Consider the following 19,898-nt stretch of genomic DNA (forward strand, 5'->3'; position numbering starts at 1 on the left):
TTTTTTTTTTTTTTTTTTTTCATTTGATTAAGTTTAGTGGCTGCGAGAAAGCACAAGGTCTATTCGTCCGAGTCTACATTGCACTTTGCTAGTGATTTTTTGTTAATCAAACTATAGTCACTTTTGGACATTTCAATGTGGAGAACTCTCTTTATGTATCAAGTGTTATGGAGTCTTTTTGTTGTGACATTCCCTCTTGACTTCCAAGATAATAACATGCATTACTTGATGACTAGACAAATCAGTTCCTTTCAGTGAGAACATCCTTTCTTCTACGATTAGTCCACTTGTATTGTGACTAGTCTCCACTATATGTAATTAAGGAAGTTCCTGGAAACAAGGTTCATTTTATTTAGATGAATATATCAAAAAGTTCATTGCAAGCTATGGTTTAGATGCCTTATCCTGATCAGTAAGTGATCACATTTATTTCTCTCTTTTCAACATCAACAAAACTCAAATTCTTTTTTTTTTTTTTTTTTTTTTTTTTTTTTTTTTTTTNTAATTTAATCGTTTCAAAAAGATTAAAGAGCAGGTATATGTTTCTTGCTCATGCATACTAAGGCTTAATTAAATAATGATTGGTCAAGCCCGGTATATGTAGGCTTTTCTTCCTTTTCTATCTGAATCAATTATACAATGTCTCATGATACAAATATTAATCAAAAATGTTATTTATATATGACACATATCTCCTCATCTCTCATTTCCAACGGTAAACTCACTTACTCCTATTGAATTGTGAAATTCATTATTGATATCCGTTTAACTGAAACAAAGCAAATAAGTAAAGACAAGGCCTCAGGCGCCATCGTTCTTTTTCATAGTTTTGTCTGACATAGTGGTATGGGAGTGTTGACATGTTGCATGAAAATGTCGACATAGTTTCTTTATCCTCCCACACAATACATGTATATAAGTAGCAAATCAAACCCTTTGCACATTTTAAATTTCTCCTCTCTCCCAAACCTTGCAGAAGAAGAAGCTAGTAGTGTTTTTGTTTAATCGATTATCACCAAGGCGGAAATACGGGAGAATTCAAGTTGCGTGCATAATCATAAAATGTAGAGAGTGTGTTCGTTTTTTTTTTTTTTTTTTTTCCTTTAGCTTAGTTCTCTTCTTTTTTTATTTTATTTCGCCATTAGTTATAATTTCTTCCTCATAGTTGATAGCATAAGCTCATGTTTGTAAACAATCTATACAGAGATGTTTTGTTCTGATCATCTCATGTATAGTTCACTTTTTGTAAACAATTAGCTCTACGTACGTGCATGTTCCTTGCTCTGTAAACTTTACCCCCTTTTGGGCTGCAGTTTCTTTAAATTTAAATGGCTCATCAGATTCGGAGACTGCTTTCTCATCTGCTTCAAAAGCTACAAAACAGGTAAAATATAAACATAAATTGATCTGTGGTGTTTATTTGGATAAGGTTAGTTAAGATATATATATTCAAGTATAGCCTTGTTTTGATGATAGGATCTTATCCTCTACATAATCCACACCCATCAGTCTCTTCTACATCTCCACCACTTGATTTTTTTTTTTTTTTTCTTAATATCCGAGAAAATTCAACATTCAGTAAATAATTATTTCTTCCTTACGTTTGAACCAATTCTTGTTATAGCTTTAGCGGCTATAGAAAACATTAGTGATAACTCAAACTCAGATATGGTGAGACCAACATATATATAGTTTAAAAATAACTTGTTGATAGAACTAGTAACAACATATTAGTCATAAATTTAACCTTTTACCCAAAAAAAAAAAAAAAACAGATTAGTCATATATAATCTAAAGATACTTTGGTCTACCAATAGTGAAATGATTTGTATATATTTTCTACGACATAAGAAATAATTGGATGTAATTACTAAGCAAATACCAATAGTATAGTGTTTCTTACGTAGACATAGATGGATATGCATATTCCTTGAACAATCACATAATATCAAAATTGGATATTAACATTTAAATAAGAATTGGGAAAAAAAAAAAGTTTGAGAGAAGTGCCACCACAAGAAAAGAGACTTTTGTATTCACCTCACCTTTCGCTTTCCTTATCTATGACTACGAGACCCCAAAAGCCCATCTCCCTTTGTTTAATTAATCAATCTTCATATAACAAAGATATACATTAATTATAATTAGGAAATAGGGATTACTCTTCATATATGCTTTGTATTATAAATATCCTTCCCTCTTCGCCCCTCTCATCGCCTGTCTCTTATCTTCCTCTCTTCTCGTTCCGTTTATCCGCAAAGGTACGCAGTCTGTGTACGCTGCACCTGCTTCAGTCATCACCTTCTCAATTGGGTATAGTATATAAAACTCAATACAATCCTCTCTCCCATTCTCTCTCTCTCTCTCTCTCTCTCTCTCTCTCTCTCTTAGACATTACATCTGTGGATTTTAGTACTTGTTTCTTTCGCATGTAGGGATAAACACTAATATTCGTATATATATACGTAGTAATTAATGTTCATATACATGCTTGTTATTTGTTTTTTTGGTCAATCACGTTAGAGAGAGGTTAGTGTGAGTCAGTGAGTGTACGTGTAAAGTAATTTCGCTTAACTTCCAAAAATCTTGGAACATACGTGTTTTTTCATTTCTTAATAATCCGTACTTTTTTTTAACGTGATGAACGAGGATATGAAAAAGAACTAAAGTAAATCCATTCAATAATTTTTTAAAAATCATTACAATGAAAAAACCACATTCCCACTATCTAAATCTTGACCCATCAGTCCATCATATTCCTACCTCTCATGCTCTCAAGTCTTAACCATTCAAATTTTCTAGACACGTGTAATTTGTGTCATGGCTAAAATACGTAATGGATAATGTGTGTAGTAGACGTGTAGAACCATCCTATTCTCTACTTAATTTGTAATGACGTTTACTGTTATTCAATTTTCACCAACCTGATGCCAATTTAGCCCCCAAGTCCGATACTCACCCCTAAATATTACTTAAATGTATACTAAAATGTGGTACTACTGTATATGATTTGAATAGGTGTGTTCATAAAAGTATTGTTGTGTTGTTGTTCATCTTCAAATCTTTGGAAATCTCATAGTTATAGTACAACCAGATCCGGTCTCTCTGTTTCCGGTCTAATTATTGGCTAATGGCCATATTATGTGTGAGAGTATTCTTTATTTCTTACTACAATTTAGATAAGTGGTTTATAATCTTTAGATATGGAATTAAATCCAAAGTTATAAATTAGAAAGATAATCTAAAAAGTAAATGTATATGTATATATATTATTTATAGTTATTTAATGGCCATATTATGTGTGAGAGTATTCTTTCTTTCTTACAATTTAGATAAGTGGTTTATAATCTTTAGATATGGAATTAAATCCAAAGTTATAAATTAGAAAGATAATCTAAAAAAGTATATGTATATGTATATACATCAAACTAAATCTTATATAATTTAATTATTTCTTTATATAAATTTTGACTACAAATACTAAAATTTATTATATTTCCAATTTTGAGATAAAATATTTAATATTATTTTCAAATAGATGATTTTTCTTGTTGTCAAAAAGCATTTCAAGAAATAAATGTATTATATATATATAGACAAGATACAAGTCCTATTTTGAGCATGTATCTAAATTACTAGTATTGTTTTTCTTTCTGGTTAATTACTTATTTTTGGAAAGGTAAAATAAACTTGCTTTTCTGGTAATTAAGAGAATTACTTTTTATTTATAAATAATTTGTTTTGGTCAAATAACTTGCACAGAGAACTGAGAAGGCATGGGAAACGAATCATACGAAGACGCTATCGAATCACTCAAGAAGCTTCTCATGTAAGTGAATATTGAAGATGTAGAAAACCAATGAAAGACTTCTGTGAAATGAGATGGATTCTTGAAAATTAATTATTGTTTTAAGAAATTGGGGGGTTTTAATCAAAATATGAAAATCAGTAATAAATAAATGGAGTTATTATTTCAGTTTCATAACGTTTCTTCTCGTGTAATATGCGGACAGTGAGAAAGATGAGCTGAAGGATTTGGCTGCGGCCAAGGTGAAGAAGATCACTGCGGAGCTTCAGACAGTCTCGTCATCCGACAGCAAAACTTTCGATCCTGTCGAACGTATTAAGGAAGGCTTCGTCACCTTCAAGAAGGAGAAATACGAGTAAATAAAAACTTCATCTCTCCCTTCTTCTTAATTTTTTTTTTGTTAAGTGTATAGTTTTGGTAATATTATCAAGTCATTTCATTGCAGGACGAATCCTGCTTTGTACGGTGAACTCGCCAAAGGTCAAAGCCCAAAGGTAAATAAACATAATAAAAAAATAAAAAAATAAGTTATTCAAATTTTTTTTTAAAAAAAACAAATCAAATCAAATATATTGCTGTTGTATATATATCACTATATGTTTAGAACTTTAGATTTATATGATATAATGGTCGTATAATATGAATTGTGCAGTACATGGTGTTTGCTTGTTCGGACTCACGTGTGTGCCCATCACACATACTAGACTTCCATCCAGGAGATGCCTTCATGGTTCGTAATATCGCTAACATGGTTCCTCCTTTTGACAAGGTAATTAAACACTTTATATATACATATATTTAGGGTAACTAAACACTTTATATTATACATCACGGATGACGGATTATTCTAGAACATTCTGACTCACACGGAGTGTTTGACTTTGACATATGAAGGCATGACGAGGCTTTTATGTTTTAAATATAATTTCAGGTCCAATATGCAGGAGTTGGAGCCGCCATTGAATACGCTGTCTTGCACCTTAAGGTCAATCTCTCCCGATATAAATATATATTCGTCCATCTTTAGACTGCTTTTGTGATTTTCTAAAGCTTGCTTGATTCATAGGATGCATGTTAGTTTATATCATTCTTACTTATTAGTTGGTATGACATGACTTTTATTCAAGGAGTCGGGAATTCTGCGATACGTAATGGGCCTTATTGGAGAGGGCTGTGTTTAGTGTGTATATATGTATTGTGAATTTGTGATTAATGTGATGTGAGTATATCCATCAATACCTATATAGATTGATGTTAAATGGAAATTTATGAATGTAGGTGGAAAACATTGTGGTCATAGGGCACAGTGCATGTGGTGGCATCAAGGGGCTTATGTCATTTGCTCTTGATGGAAACAACTCCACGTAATATTTTGTTTCTTATAGTGAATTTATATAATTATATAGGATATTGTGATGATATGTCTACTTAAATTGCAGTGATTTCATAGAGGATTGGGTCAAAATCTGTTTACCAGCAAAGACCAAGGTTTTGGCAGAAAGTGAAAGTTCAAAATTTGAAGACCAGTGTGGCCGATGTGAAAGGGTACGTATATATATATTCTCCATTTAGTTTTCACTTAAAACTTAAAATATTCATTAGAATATTAGATAGTCAAATTATTTATAACTCGTTTTATAGCATAATGTCATTATCTTAATCGCAATGTTTTCTAATATAAGTGTATGAAATATTGCAGGAGGCAGTGAATGTGTCACTAGCAAACCTATTGACATATCCATTCGTGAGAGAAGGGGTTGCGAAAGGAACACTTGCTTTGAAGGGAGGCTACTATGATTTTGTTAATGGCGCCTTTGAGCTTTGGGGACTCCAATTTGGAATTTCTCCCGTTCAGTCTATATGAAACAATACATCACCATGACACCAACACCATCACCATCACCATCAACATCACCATGATCATCATCATCATCACCAGCATCATCATATCGTTATCATCATCATGATCACCATCATCAAGATGTTAAATCTTATATAATTGCTGTTTTCAATTGTAATGCACCTTTACTTGCGATGAGCTTCTTTTCCTTCATCATGCGTCTTATATATATAATAAAAAAGGAGATCATATAAAATCATTTTCATAAATATCATTGCTTTGTCAGTAAAAAAAAGTTTATTTTGCTTTTGTTTTCATTAATTTGGTTTGCTTTATAATGGGAGGAATACAAAATCGTAGAAAATTTATAATTTTCATTTACGTATATTTTATTGAATTGCGAGATCGACATTTTCATCAAAAATGTTAAAACAATTGTCTAGATTAGAGATATGGCTACCATACTACACCAAGACTGATCTGGAAAATTTTGGAAATTATTAACTCTTCATTTTCATTTCACATGACTTACATGTCCCCATGTAGATCATCAACAACCCTCCACTTGGAATACAGCTTCATATGTAAGTAGTATCATGCATTGCGCAGTATATAACTGTCTGAGCAATAAAAATCAAGGAGGGAGTAGGGGGACAAGCCTTCAAAGAACATAATAAAAATCAAAGACAAAGAACATAAATTAAACTATTAAGATGGGGGACAGCTTTGTCATAAAAATTTATATTGGAATTTTTTAGGGAAGTGTGAATATTTGACCCATTATATTGTCTGACCACTAGTATTAATTTTTTTCGTTTATAGTTAAGTATCGTCAGGGCAATCAAGGTTTGTGTCTAATTTCTCATTTAAATACAACCTTAGTTAGTATCGGTTTTGACTATCATCGGCATTTGAAAATAAACTAAGGTGAAAACGTATAACAATTACTAATCAAATAACATGTACTAGTTTCTGTATACATTTATGGCTTTCTTCTTTTCAAATTTAGATTAGATTAAAGATGTACATTATCTCAAAGTAAAACAAATACATTGTATACAACTCCTAGCCTACCGTTATCTTTAGACAATTAGTCTCGTTTAGTTTTAGCTTATAAGTTATAACTTGAACCAATATATAACAGGTTTATATGAACACCTCACACAAAATTAGCCAAATGTTTGTTTGTTTTTGGCTTAAGGAAAGAAAGTCAAGAAACAAATATAACATTAATATATGCATAGAGTTTTAAGCATATACATTAAACCCAAGAAAGACGTTCAACTAATTAAAAGACTTAGCCAAATCATACACTACGACATCAACAACTTTTAAACTAAGATTGTTGATGTATTAGTGTTTGATCAGCTTTGAGGATAACAAAACATAAACGATCAATACTAAAAAAACAACAAAATTAACACACATCAAAAACAGTGCCCGTCTATAAAATCCATCATGTTGGTGAGTGTACTTAGCTCAAACTCATCCTCATGAACCCAAAGTGAACTCAGGTAGTTGCTTCCTTGACGATCTTCTTGAATTACATCTCCGAGAATATTATTGTTACCGTCATCAATATTCGTGATTTTCGTTGCTTCTGATGTTTCAGTAGGATTCTGGAGATTGATCTGATAAACAATATCACCATTGCTCTGTTTGGTCTTCGGATCTTTGATTCCTAGTTTCTTACTAAGATGCGTGTTCCAATAGTTCTTCACTTGATTATCCGTTCGACCCGGCACTCTTTTAGCAATTAAAGACCACCTATAATTATTTAAATACACATTATCTTAAAATAATTGTACTAATACTAACTATCATGTGAAAGTAAGTTAAGAGAACAAAAACATGTGTTACCAAGCAAGCTTGAGAAGTCAATCACGAATATTTATAATTATTTACAGCCATGAAAAATGGATAGGAATGTATTTATGATTAATTGAGTAGATAAATAAGTTTAAGTAAATTTTGTTTAACAAAATTAAACATAACGTAAAGAAGGTATACCTATTACCAAGCAACTTGTGGAGCCTAATGATAAGATCTTCTTCTTGCTCGGTGAAATTGCCTCTTTTCACATTTGGGCTGAGATAATTCATCCACCTCAATCGACAACTCTTTCCACATCTCTTCAAACCTAATAGACATATATACATACAAACTTATTCATCTATGAGGATCTTCATTCATTTTTTTTTTTAAATGTAAGCCACTATCTTAAGTACATCATCAAATTCAACAGTATTTAACTAAAATTTAGAGACGCATGATATTCCAGTTTCAACAACTAACGAGATGATAATATAGAGTTAACTTATGATTAGAAGGCATGCGAATCTAAAACAATAGAGAATATATACAACCCTTAACGTTAAACCATTTATGTGACAAAAAATAAATCATATATAATGTTGAGTTTTGCCCCCACCCAAACACAAAAAGAACAAAAGAGAGACAGAGAGAGAGAGAAAGAGTACCAGTCTTTTTGGCAATACGATTCCAATGGCCTTTGCCATGAGCTTTGACATAATCCATGAGGATCTTGTCTTCTTCTACTGTCCACAAACCTTTCTTGTACTCATTGTTTCCCTCTTCTCCAGTACTACTACTTACTTTCTTTCTCATTCTTTTTGTTTCCTTGGAAAATAGACGAGAGAGAGATCATAAAAAGACAGAGAGAGATAAAGAGGTTCAGTGAGTAGTTATTCGATGGAGTTATTAAATACTAGTACTACAAGTTCAGAACCTAGTGGAATATTTTATGTATAAAGTATAAAAATAATTACGTGAGTATTTAATAACGAGACATATCGGTATAAATACAAATATTAATGATTATAGACTTATTAGATAATGACATAAAATGTATTGATTGTGTCTAGCATGTGATGATGATTGTAAATAATAATGGACTTCTGAGTTCCAAGCTGGTAATTTACTGATCATACAGATTAGTTTAATGACTTAATCTAGATTTCTCACTAAAACATGAAAACATGGACCGCTTAAGATGGTCTTGGGGAGCACAAAAATCACGTGTATGTTCTAAAAGATTCGGTTTTGATCTTAGAGCTCTTTCGGCATCGAAGTTTCATGTGTCAGGCTAGTCTTTAAATATTTTCTTTAATCTTGATTAACTGAAATGAATTATAAAGAGATATATCAGACAGAAAATATGTAACACCATTCTTGTTCTACATTCTCGATCATAAAAAATCCCACATGATAATGAAAACCCAAAAGAGTTTGAGAATTATTAACAAAATCTAAGATATAACCAAGTTACAAAGGTTCTTGCGCTGCAACGATTTGAAGGTAAAGATCGATACTAACCGGCTATATCAATGTGAAAAAAAAAAAAAATATTCAAATGAGATCCTTTATCAGAAATGACCTCGAATAAAATGTAATGCATAATACATATTTTTATTTTGTAAAATGATACCATAGGACCAGCGTCCGGGAATCTTTGATTCGTGTATTACACTAGTCATGACAGTTACTAATACTAGTAGTAATATTTTGCGTTATACTACTACTTATTTAACTGGCGTGTGAGAGTTAGGAACTAGGTTATGGAGATAGTATCTAATTAGAAGATGATTTTGACTCTCTTGGGATTAGGATTTTTAACGGAAAAGTAAAACAGTGTTATTATTGTAAGAAAGAAAGAGAGAATAGAAGCTCCCTCTCTTGTCATTAAAAATATCTTGATCTTCGTGCCTCACCAGACGTATCTTGTTATGTTTATATTATGTTATTTTTTTTGGGGTTAATTAGCATTTTCGATGCATAGTTTATTTAATTCAGAATTTGTTTTGTTGATATTTTTTCACATCTTTCTTTTGTTGATTTACTTGTCAAAAGAGGAGGTTTTTCCATTGACTATATCAGTAATTGTCAAAAGTTTTGACATTATATCAGTGATTGTCAAAAGTATTAATACAATTAATACAACAAACAATAGTAATTAATGATAGATTCATAATCAATGTTTTTCATATTTTTAGAGTCTGCTGCGTAGAAAATCTGAATGGTCTATTTGGGAAATGAATGATATTTGGAAATTTATTTTTGTAAAAGAAAAATAGAGGCAATTAAGGATATAGCTGGCACATTTATAATTTTAGACATATTAAACCCTAAACGCTGGGGGTTGTGTCAATAAGAGGGGTAATAATTTTCTGCAACAATTCAATGTATAATAACTACTGTAGTATCTATATTCTATTTTTCTCTTTATTGTTTTCAAACCAAAAAAAAAACAATAATCACGTCGTAGAAAGAAAAAAAGTATATCAAAGAATTCGATGGACACTATATCATTCTAATCTAATCTAGTTTGATTTTCATATATATGAGGTTTGTGTAGTCCATGGCGAAGGACAAGGAGGCAAGGAATTTGTGATTCACAATCACAAGTTTACCATCATTTTAAAAATCACGTAATGATATAAGCTACGAATTGAATTATCTACTTTTGGATATACTTATATAATTAGGGGGCATGCATAGCTATGGTTTAGAAAGTAATAATGATATAAGCTACGGATTAAAAGAAGCTGTTATGTATTATACGTTAGTACAATGGTAAAAGTTCACCTTTATCATCGTATTCGTTCGTTTGATTGTCAGGACGCATTCATAAAATTGTCTATCGGAGCCCAAAAGAATCTTTATCGGCCCATTTAGAATTTTGTTGGTAAACCTCGGCCCATATGTGACTTTCGACAATATTTTAAATTTTAAATAGTTTTTTAGTGAATTCTAATAAAATAGTACTTCCTTTCCAAACCTCGCCTGATTACCTCATTTAGATTACGTGGTAATTACTTCATTCTAAATATGTGTACAAAAACACAATCAGAACGTGACTGACAGCTAAATTGATGAGATGCTTTCCCTATTGGGTTAATCTTACGTTGACCACAATCTGGCAATTCCTAAACTGAAAAACATGGATTTGATATACAATTTCATCACATTTAGGTGAGTTCGTCCAACTATATTAGAGAATCTGACTTAGAAAGAAACCACGATTCTTTACAAACCCTCATAAACTTTGTAAGTTGTACATTTTTAGTAAATCTTAAGATACCTTTTTTTAAGCTACATTTGATTTTGACAATTGACTAATTATTCTGATTTTGATTATACTCTATTACTCTGTACTAGTAAATTCGGATCTATATTTTGCATTAATCAAGAAACACACACCATGCATGAGATCATTAAAGTAAAACAAAAGCAATTGGAAAAACCACAGACTTCTCTCGATCAGCTATTGACAATAGAGTTAGGATTTAGGATCAACGTGGGAAAATTGTAATAGCATTCATTCATTCAGATGCCAACCATTCCATTAGAATTTGCATAGGATCTTTTGATATATATATATATATATATATATATATATTTTTGTTTTATAAAAATATTTTCATTTGAGTGGCTATCATAATTTGGTCTTTTTCTAGATATTTATTTTATCATTGGTTTGTCTTTTTCAGTTTGTCCGATGGAAAAATTCAGAAGCCATCAAAATATATAAAAGAAAGACTCAAATTAAAAGAAGACTCCAAAAATTATACTAGTTTAGAAAAAAAAAATTTGTGGCCGTTGGAGATGTCATTGGCCACTACTACTCATGGAAGAAAAAAAGTGAGAGTCTTATACAATTACAAGTTGTTAGAAACACATTTAATTTTAGTTTGCTTTTTTTTTTTTTTGAAAAAAAAAAAAAGAAAAAATATTGACCTAACAAGTAACGATGTATGCATTAATGAATTTATTTTTTTTTAAAATTACTTCCTCTGTTTCACAAAGAGTGTCATTCTAGAGTATTTTCTTTGTTTCACAAAGACTGTCATTTTATATTTCCAATGAGATTTTTAATATCAAATTTTCTAATTTATCCTTAACCCAAAGCTTTTTCTATTAGATTTAAATGATAAATTGCTTATTAAATAAGGGTATATATGTATAATTCAAGTTTTTCTTAATTTGTGTGTAATTTGTCAAAATGAGACTCTTTGTGAAACAGAAGGAATAATATTCAAAATTTTATGAACCACAAGGCTGTCCTTTTGTAGGGTAAATGTCTTTATTCATATGCATATGTCTAGAAGAAAAAGATGGGAGTTATTCAACAATTTTTATTATCTTACAAAATATATTTATTAAAAATTTAAAACTATCAGCTCACTATTTATTATATTTGGAGTATATAAAAAAAAGACAGAAGAAAGCCTATAAAAAGTAAAGAGAGATCCCAAAAGCATAAAGTGGGAAAAAGAAAGAATAAAAAAAAGAAGAAGACCACACCACTTGTGTTGTTGGGGGCGGCTCATTTACACACGGAGGAAGGCGCGAACTTCGAGGTCGCTTCTCGACGACCAAACCAAACAACCAAACACTCTTCTTCTTCTTCTTCTTCTTCTTCTTCTTCATTGACATTGACGGAGTGAAAAGTTCTCATTTTTATTTATTTTAAAAATCGATTTTAATCATCGTCTCTGTTACTTTCCGAAAAAGTTGGTGTTTTTATTAACTCTGAATCACGTTCTATTGAATACCCAGATTTTTTCAACAGCTTACGGTCACGGGTTCTTCGTTTTCGTGCTTGAGATCAGCAAAAGGGCTTCCCCGTGATTCCGTACGGTTTCTGTGTGTCTTCATTCATTACTTACATTTCCAGTTTTTTGGGGATTCATAATGTTTTTGTGTGTGATCTACAGTACTACACAACACATAGTTTTCAATTTTCTTCTTGTATACTCTGTTTCTAAAGTTCCGGAATTTTGGACACCGCTTGTGAGATCTATCCTTGTTCGTTCGTATCGTATCATTTGTTCATTTCAGATCTTTCTTTCAAAAGAATTTTGGACTTTTGAGGATCTATGCATGCATTTTTGTATTTTTGAGGATCTATGCATTTTGAATTTTGATTCATGTTGTACAGAGTTCATGCTTTGTGTTTTTGTTTGGTGAATTTTGTCGTTGTTGTTATGTTTTTTGCAGGAGCTGTAATAAAAGTCGGAAATGGCGGCTTATGTTTCTGTTGGAAACATTCATGCTTTCTATCTTGCCGGGCAGGTACACAGGGGACAAAGTTACCGACAAGATTCTTGGAGTTCTGGTTTTACTTTCAGGACAAGTCCATTCAAAGTCCCCTTTCCTTGGTAATCACTTCTTTTTAACCTTTTAATCCCAAATTTTGTCACTTCTGTGCAGCATTTGACATTTTTATTAGATTCCCATTTCTGTTTTTGTTCTCTGTTCTCATGTAGAACTCATCCACTTCTATTTCCTATTCCAAAGTCCACAGATTTTTTGGTTTTCATTCTTTGAATAGTTAGACTTATCAAACTTTTTTGTGTGCATAGGTCAAGTGGGGTTCCCAAGGCTTTAAAATCTGAGAGATGTGGTTGTTACTCTCCTGGTGTTTCCGCCATCAGTGAGAGCTCAAAACCTTGTGGAAGTATCAGGGCTGTTTCGGTATCCTCTTCGACAAAGTATTATGATTTCACTGTGATTGGAAGTGGAGTGGCCGGTCTGCGTTACGCTTTAGAAGTTGCAAAACAAGGGACAGTTGCAGTGATTACCAAAGATGAGCCTCATGAGAGTAACACAAACTATGCTCAAGGTGGTGTTAGTGCTGTCTTATGCCCTTTGGATTCTGTAGAAAGTCATATGCAGGACACAATGGTCGCCGGTGCTCATCTTTGTGATGAGGAAACCGTAAGAGTAAGTCCTCATTACTGACTATATAAAATACATTCACAAAGATGGAGAATTTGGCTTTAATTGCTGCATTGTTATATCCTATATCCTGTTCATTGCTTGACATGTCACTGTTCTGTAGTGATGGGAGATGGTCCAAACCTGTCTCATTGTTTCACGGTCTGAATGTCATTTTTCAGGTTGTGTGTACAGAAGGACCTGAAAGGATCCGTGAACTGATTGCGATGGGAGCATCATTTGATCACGGCGAGGATGGAAACTTGCATTTGGCAAGAGAAGGTGGTCACTCGCATCGTAGGATCGTTCACGCAGCTGATATGACAGGAAGAGAGATTGAGAGAGCTTTACTTGAAGCTGTACTTAACGATCCCAACATATCTGTCTTCAAACACCATTTTGCAATCGATCTGCTCACTTCTCAGGTTCCACTTCACACCTCTTAAAAAACCAAATTGCCTCTGATCAATCGCCTTATCAGATCATTCTTTTTCTATCTAAACAGGACGGTTTGAGCACAGTTTGTTATGGTGTTGACACTTTGAATATAAAAAAAAATGAGGTATACAAAGATATCTTGCTTCTGGCGGTTTGATTATTCGCCTTGTGGCTTAGATTGTAATGTAAAAAATCTCATGTTTTATCAGGTGGTACGATTTTTATCGAAGGTGACATTGCTTGCTTCAGGTGGAGCTGGGCATATTTATCCATCAACTACAAATCCTCTGGTAACATTTCTTTGGACTCTCTTAGTTACAGAACTTTATGGAACTTTCATATTTCCAATTGTATCAGTAGAAAGAATGAGCAGGAGCAGCATAACGTCTTTGTGTGTTTATGACACTTTTGATCGCTTGGTTTGTTAGTGCTAGTTGCAATGATATATTTTGCTCCATTTTTAATTATCCACTTGGTTTTTGTATAGGTGGCTACTGGAGATGGGATGGCGATGGCTCATCGAGCTCAAGCTGTGATCTCAAATATGGAGTAAGTAAACTCCTAAACAAGGCCAAAATAAATTTGTTGAGAATGAAACTTACGAGTTTGTGTTTTTGTTTGTTGTATTTGGTAAGATTTGTACAGTTTCATCCTACTGCCTTAGCCGACGAAGGTCTTCCCATCAAACCACAAACCGCTAGAGAAAACGCTTTCCTCATCACCGAGGCCGTTAGAGGTGATGGTGGCATCCTCTACAATCTAGGAATGGAACGATTTATGCCCGTATACGATGAGCGAGCTGAGCTTGCTCCAAGAGATGTGGTAGCAAGAAGCATTGATGACCAGCTCAAGAAACGGAAAGAAAAGTATGTGTTACTTGACATAAGCCATAAGCCCAGAGAAAAGATTCTTGCCCATTTCCCCAACATAGCTTCTGAATGTCTTAAACACGGTCTGGATATCACTCGTCAGCCTATACCGGTTGTCCCTGCAGCTCATTATATGTGTGGAGGAGTTCGTGCTGCTTTACAAGGCGAAACCAATGTCCTTGGATTGTTTGTAGCAGGTGAAGTAGCGTGTACCGGTCTCCATGGGGCAAACCGTCTTGCTAGTAACTCGCTTTTAGAAGCCCTGGTTTTCGCGAGACGGGCTGTTCAGCCTTCAACTGAGCTCATGAAACGCACAAAACTTGATCTAAGCGCATCAGAGAAATGGACAAGGCCTGTTGTTGCGACAGCTAGATCGCTAGGAGATGAAGTACTATCAAAGATTATAGCTTTGACCAAAGAAGTGAGAAGAGAGCTTCAAGAAGTGATGTGGAAGTACGTTGGTATCGTCAGATCGACCATTCGGCTCAACACCGCTGAGAGGAAAATCGCAGAGCTAGAAGCGAAATGGGAAACGTTTTTGTTTGAACATGGATGGGAACAGACAGTGGTAGCTCTTGAAGCTTGTGAGATGAGAAACTTATTCTGTTGCGCTAAGCTTGTGGTGAGCAGCGCCCTAGCCAGACATGAAAGCCGTGGTCTTCATTATATGACAGACTATCCTTTTGTGGAAGAAAGCAAGCGCATTCCGACAATTATTCTCCCGTCTTCTCCTACAACAGCTAGTTGGAGCTCAAGGCGGTTACAGAACATACGCAGCAGCTCACTTGTTGATTGTTAAAACTGCAGGAGTTTTGTTCTTATTTGAAGCCAATCAATTCTGTTAGTATTCATATGAATAAAATTTGGCATTCAAAAGAATACTCTGATTCTGACACTGTAATACAAAAGAAAATAAAGTTTTCATCTGAGATAAACAATCATTGTGGCAATTCATCTTTCAATCCCTTTGCTATGGTGTATATTGATGACTTTCTGGGCAAAAAGAAACAAACGTATACTGTATGTGGATTTCCCAAGCAAGAAGCAGGACTGAGAACAGTCTTGCCTTCACTGACTCCATATCCTCAGTTTCTTTCTTCTGAGTACACCATTTCCAGAAGCTTCCATCCTTCTCCTGAGGAAATCAAGAGCTCCAAGCTCGGGTGTGGCTTTCAGTATCAGACCAAGCATGAATTCATTCTTCCTGTCTTCCTTTACCTCGACCTGAATGCGATATGAGAAGGCTGCACAGAGAAGCTGAAATTTCTTCTTCAATGCCACTTTCGAAACCAGCTTAGTTACTTGTTCCATCCAGAAACCAGCTAGATCGATAGTCTGCAGCCGCCATTCTTGTTTTTGCTACATTATAATTCAATAAATATTGTCATGAAATAGTTTTGGCTCGTGCAATTCGATTTAACAAACAATAAAGATATCTCAGAACACAACTCAAGAAGTATGGTGCCACACCAGCACTAACCCAATTGCGGAATTCACAATTGCTTAGATGTCCAGTTTGGAGCCAAATCTGCTATTATATCTGGGAAAATGAAACATTTGAGTAAAGTTGCAACTGAATATTGAAGCGAGATTAGGATTCAAAGGATGAAACAGAATTACCCGGTTCACGAATTTGAGGAACGAGCATTCTTTTTCTTGTAACACTCCTTTAAGAATCTTTCAGCATCAACCTTCATTCCAGGTTTAGAAAAAGCAGCACTTATCCAGTGAATAGTTTGACTACACGGAATATATCCCTTTTCTTCGATCATCTCTTTTAGCAATCCTTTTGCCTCTGCCAAGTACATTGGTTTTCTGTTCCACTCAACTTCTGGATGAGTGCAAAGTCTGCACAAACCAGATATCATAGTACAATATGTCGAAGTGTTGGGGCTCACACCTCTCTTACCCATCTCCTTCATTAGCTCTCTTGCCTGAAGCATCTTCCCAACTTTAGCAAATTCACTGATAAGCACATTATAAGTGCTGGTTTTTGGTACCAACCCATCCGCAATCATCTCACAATATATTGTCATACTTTCTTTCTTATTCCCTATCTTAGCCTGACCGGAAATTAAAGCATTGTATGTAAAATCATCAGGACGCATACCTCTACTCTTCATCTCACTCAGCCATTTGTCCACCTCTTTTATTAGCCCAGCATCAGAAAGACCTCTTATTATAGTATTATAGGTTACAACATTCGGGGATATTCCTGCTTCCAACATAACGGAATATGTCGAAAGAGCTTTTCCTACATGACTGCCCACGAAGTACCCATGCATAAGGGCATTGAACGTCACAGTATCAGGAACAAAGCCTCTCTCTTTCATCTTCTCCATAACCATAGCTGCCTTTTTCGTCATACCTAGTTTGCACAGAGTTGAAACAAGAGAGTTGTAAACTTGCCTACTAAGTTTAACTCCATAACGCAAGAGTGTCTCATGAGTTTCAAATATAGCATCAGCTCTTTTATGCCTTGAAGACGTGTCGAGAAAAATCCGGTATGTCGTTAAGTTAGGATGGATTTCCATAAACACCATTTGATTCAATATGTCAATAGCTTCCTCCATTTTACCCTTTTCACACAGCATTCCAACCACAATATTGCAACTCATCAGACTCGGTTTTATTCCACAACTCTTCATCTTATCCCAAAGCTTAAGGATACCATCCAAATCCCCTTGCTTTCGTTGTGAATTCATCATTATGTTAAATGTAGCGATATCTGGTTCTATACCCTTCTCTCTCATTCCTTTGTAGGCCCAGTCAGCTCCGAATTTGCCAAACTTCAACAGCCCACTGATTAACACATTGTAAGAAACAACATCCCATGGCATCCCTTTCTCTTGCATTTCTTCAGCCCAAGAAAGAGCAGCTTCTTCGTCTCCTCCTTTGAAGAACACATCAATTAAAGATGTGTAGTTAATATGATCCAGTGTCACTCCTTTAGATACCATGTCTTTGACTAATCCCCTAACTTCCTTACTTCTACCAATTCTCTTTAAGTGGTTCACCAGAGCATCAAGTATGTAGCTGTTTTCCTCCACCCCAATCAGCCTCATCTCCTTACTCAATTCAATAGCAACTTCTTCTTTCCCTGCCTTAAACAAGCCATCAATTACTGTACCATAAGTAAAACCATTCGGCACAACATTTTGGTCTTCCATTTTTCTCATAAGACTAACAGCTTCTTCGAGCATTCCTTTCTTCACATACCCGTTTATCATACTAGAGTAGGTTACAACATTCGGAAGAACACTTTTCTCTAACATCTGCGTCATGATAAATTCTGCACTGCTTAAATCCCCTGCTTTGCACAACCCATCTACCAAAGCCGTATATGTAACCACATTTGGAACTTGGTTATCTTCCAAAAGCATCTTAAATGTTTTCTCAGCCTCCATAAGGTCTCCAACCTTAAACAGACCATCCATCAAAACAGTATATACAACTAAATCTACAGGAATCCCACGCACAACCATTTGACTATAAAGAGCCAAAGCATGGCGGTAACTTTTTGCTTTAAATAACGAATCAACAAGAGTAGTATAAGTTACATGGTTCGGATATACACCCATCTCCTCCATTTCCCTTAGTAACAATCCCGCTTCCAGCACTTTCCCGTCTTTGCACAATCTGTTAACAATCGAACTAAAAGTAACCACATCCGGATCAAACCCACTCATAACCATATCCCTGTAGGCTTCTTCAATGGCATGGAGATTGTAGTAAGAGCTTATGAGTATAGTATGAGTGACAAGGTTTAGTTCCGAGATTTCATCAACCAAACCCTTAGCTCTATCAAAGTCTCCAGCTTTACAAAACCCATCAATCAGAGTATTGTAGCTAACCGTATCAGGCATTACACCTTTCTTCACCATTTCAGATAGAAACTGATAAGCCTCGTCAACCAAACCATGTTCACATAATCCCGAAATCACAGTGTTATAAGTAACAGTATCAACGCTGATGACTCTATTTCTAAGTAAACTAATCGCAAATCTCAGTTCACCAACTTTGCACAACGAACGAATCAACACATTGAGAGCAAAAACATTTGGAGAAACTCCACAAGTTATCATCTTGCTGTAAATCAACGATACCTGGTCGTGTACCAAATCATTGACACTGAAACGATGAATCAAACTATTCCAGAGACGCGAATCTGGAACAACGCCGAAGTTGCACATCGCAGAGAGTGTCCTCGCTGCTCCGTAAAGCCTCCCGCAGTTTAAGTAGAGGTGAAAGAGTGTGCGAAAGAGAGAGACGTAAACCTTATTCTTGTAAGGAGTTGGTAAATCTGGGATGAATCTGTGTCCTGTGATCAGGAAGGAAGTATCTTCTCTTCCAGGGATTTGGGGTTGTTTGATTGACGAGAAAGAGCGGTAATTTGATGAGAGAAAGAATCTGTATTTTGCCGTATAGTTATTCCAAATCCTTATCATTATCATCAGCAGATTGATTGGAGTTCATCTAAATCTCCAAGCTTCTCCAGAGACTCTTGCAAGCTCTCATGGCGTCTGCTTGTGACGACGACGCATCGTTTTCCCCACAGACGAACTGAGAAAAAGAGTTTCGAAGTTCGACGACGAGGTTTAAGTTCAATACCACGACGTCGTTTAGGAGACTCAAAAAAAATAACGAGGCCTATATTAATGGGCCTGTTTTGGGCTAGATCTAAATTAAGCTTTCACGTTTTCGCTAGAGGAGTAATATAATGCGATGCTTTAATTCACGACTTATCCAAAACATATAACGTTAACAAACAACTAGATACTATCATTATTGCATTTTAGATATTAGTTGGAATTTTAATTATTTAATTAATTGTTGGAAAATTGTATAAATTATACTATAAGTTGTCTCAGTTAAGAAAAAATTTTAACTTTTTTTTTTTTTTTAAAGAATTTAATTGAAATATTGGGTGAGATCTATTTTTAATGGTTTGTACTCTGTTTCATAGAGAATTCGATTCCCCAGTGTGAAAATATCATGAAGAGGAATCAATTAAAAAGGAAAATAATATTTTTGAATAAAATTAATATTTGTTTAAACAAGGAAAAAAAAGATTTATACATAAATTTGTTTGAGAAACAGATGAATGCGTTTTGACCAAGAAAAATAAAAAAAAAACAGGTGAATGCATAGTGAGTAAATAATCTTGTAGAATTCAATGATAATTTTTGTAAATTGTACTTGA

At 34.2% G+C, this 19,898-nt stretch overlaps 4 protein-coding genes across 11 annotated transcripts; 2 read left to right on the top strand and 2 right to left on the bottom strand.

The window, feature by feature from the left end:
• Window positions 2,174-5,920, top strand: LOC104769713 (beta carbonic anhydrase 2, chloroplastic). Of its 2 annotated transcripts, none has more exons than XM_010493986.2 (9): window positions 2,174-2,261; window positions 3,763-3,829; window positions 4,014-4,163; window positions 4,254-4,302; window positions 4,461-4,577; window positions 4,740-4,793; window positions 5,087-5,172; window positions 5,248-5,353; window positions 5,508-5,920. In XM_010493986.2, the coding sequence occupies exons 2-9, from the start codon at window positions 3,777-3,779 to the stop codon at window positions 5,670-5,672; spliced, it is 780 nt and encodes a 259-aa protein (XP_010492288.1). In that variant the 5' UTR covers window positions 2,174-2,261; window positions 3,763-3,776; the 3' UTR covers window positions 5,673-5,920. The 2 variants fall into 2 exon arrangements, with proteins under 2 accessions (XP_010492288.1, XP_010492287.1); XM_010493985.2 differs by having other exon boundaries at window positions 2,194-2,313; window positions 5,508-5,917.
• Window positions 6,859-8,344, bottom strand: LOC104769715 (transcription factor WER-like). 2 transcript variants are annotated; one of them, XM_010493989.1, is made up of 3 exons: window positions 8,129-8,344; window positions 7,659-7,788; window positions 6,859-7,415 (listed from the first exon to the last, which is right to left on the bottom strand). In XM_010493989.1, the coding sequence occupies exons 1-3, from the start codon at window positions 8,274-8,276 to the stop codon at window positions 7,076-7,078; spliced, it is 618 nt and encodes a 205-aa protein (XP_010492291.1). In that variant the 5' UTR covers window positions 8,277-8,344; the 3' UTR covers window positions 6,859-7,075. The 2 variants fall into 2 exon arrangements, with proteins under 2 accessions (XP_010492291.1, XP_019097623.1); XM_019242078.1 differs by having other exon boundaries at window positions 7,659-7,780; window positions 8,129-8,179.
• On the top strand, window positions 11,924-15,651 carry LOC104769716 (L-aspartate oxidase, chloroplastic). 6 transcript variants are annotated; one of them, XM_010493991.2, is made up of 9 exons: window positions 11,924-12,028; window positions 12,228-12,303; window positions 12,669-12,829; window positions 13,034-13,394; window positions 13,571-13,813; window positions 13,894-13,950; window positions 14,036-14,116; window positions 14,314-14,375; window positions 14,462-15,494. In XM_010493991.2, exons 3-9 carry the CDS (start codon window positions 12,690-12,692, stop codon window positions 15,492-15,494), a joined length of 1,977 nt encoding a protein of 658 aa, XP_010492293.1. In that variant the 5' UTR covers window positions 11,924-12,028; window positions 12,228-12,303; window positions 12,669-12,689. The 6 variants fall into 6 exon arrangements, with proteins under 6 accessions (XP_010492293.1, XP_019097990.1, XP_010492292.1 ...); XM_019242445.1 differs by having other exon boundaries at window positions 11,926-12,118; XM_010493990.1 differs by having other exon boundaries at window positions 11,926-12,303; window positions 14,462-15,651.
• LOC104769717 (pentatricopeptide repeat-containing protein At5g14770, mitochondrial) lies at window positions 16,166-19,260 on the bottom strand. Its single transcript, XM_010493996.2, has 2 exons — window positions 16,316-19,260; window positions 16,166-16,235 (listed from the first exon to the last, which is right to left on the bottom strand). The coding sequence occupies exon 1, from the start codon at window positions 19,147-19,149 to the stop codon at window positions 16,321-16,323; it is 2,829 nt and encodes a 942-aa protein (XP_010492298.1). The 5' UTR covers window positions 19,150-19,260; the 3' UTR covers window positions 16,166-16,235; window positions 16,316-16,320.

Source organism: Camelina sativa, chromosome 20, assembly GCF_000633955.1.
Source record: "Camelina sativa cultivar DH55 chromosome 20, Cs, whole genome shotgun sequence".
In the NCBI taxonomy this organism is placed as follows: domain Eukaryota; kingdom Viridiplantae; phylum Streptophyta; class Magnoliopsida; order Brassicales; family Brassicaceae; genus Camelina; species Camelina sativa.

What these genes read in the sequence shown, in the direction of transcription:
- LOC104769713 (XM_010493986.2), top strand. Translation starts at nt 3,777, where the DNA reads ATGGGAAACGAATCATACGAAGACGCTATCGAATCACTCAAGAAGCTT. An exon ending in TTCAAGAAGGAGAAATACGA is followed by an intron (nt 4,164 to 4,253) that starts GTAAATAAAAAC and finishes ATTTCATTGCAG; the next exon opens with GACGAATCCTGCTTTGTACG. An exon ending in CCAAAGGTCAAAGCCCAAAG is followed by an intron (nt 4,303 to 4,460) that starts GTAAATAAACAT and finishes TGAATTGTGCAG; the next exon opens with TACATGGTGTTTGCTTGTTC.
- LOC104769716 (XM_010493991.2), top strand. Translation starts at nt 12,690, where the DNA reads ATGGCGGCTTATGTTTCTGTTGGAAACATTCATGCTTTCTATCTTGCC. An exon ending in TTCAAAGTCCCCTTTCCTTG is followed by an intron (nt 12,830 to 13,033) that starts GTAATCACTTCT and finishes TTGTGTGCATAG; the next exon opens with GTCAAGTGGGGTTCCCAAGG. An exon ending in CATCAACTACAAATCCTCTG is followed by an intron (nt 14,117 to 14,313) that starts GTAACATTTCTT and finishes GTTTTTGTATAG; the next exon opens with GTGGCTACTGGAGATGGGAT.
- LOC104769715 (XM_010493989.1), bottom strand. Translation starts at nt 8,276, where the DNA reads ATGAGAAAGAAAGTAAGTAGTAGTACTGGAGAAGAGGGAAACAATGAG. An exon ending in TCGTATTGCCAAAAAGACTG is followed by an intron (nt 7,789 to 8,128) that starts GTACTCTTTCTC and finishes TATGTCTATTAG; the next exon opens with GTTTGAAGAGATGTGGAAAG. An exon ending in CACAAGTTGCTTGGTAATAG is followed by an intron (nt 7,416 to 7,658) that starts GTATACCTTCTT and finishes AAATAATTATAG; the next exon opens with GTGGTCTTTAATTGCTAAAA.
- LOC104769717 (XM_010493996.2), bottom strand. Translation starts at nt 19,149, where the DNA reads ATGATAATGATAAGGATTTGGAATAACTATACGGCAAAATACAGATTC.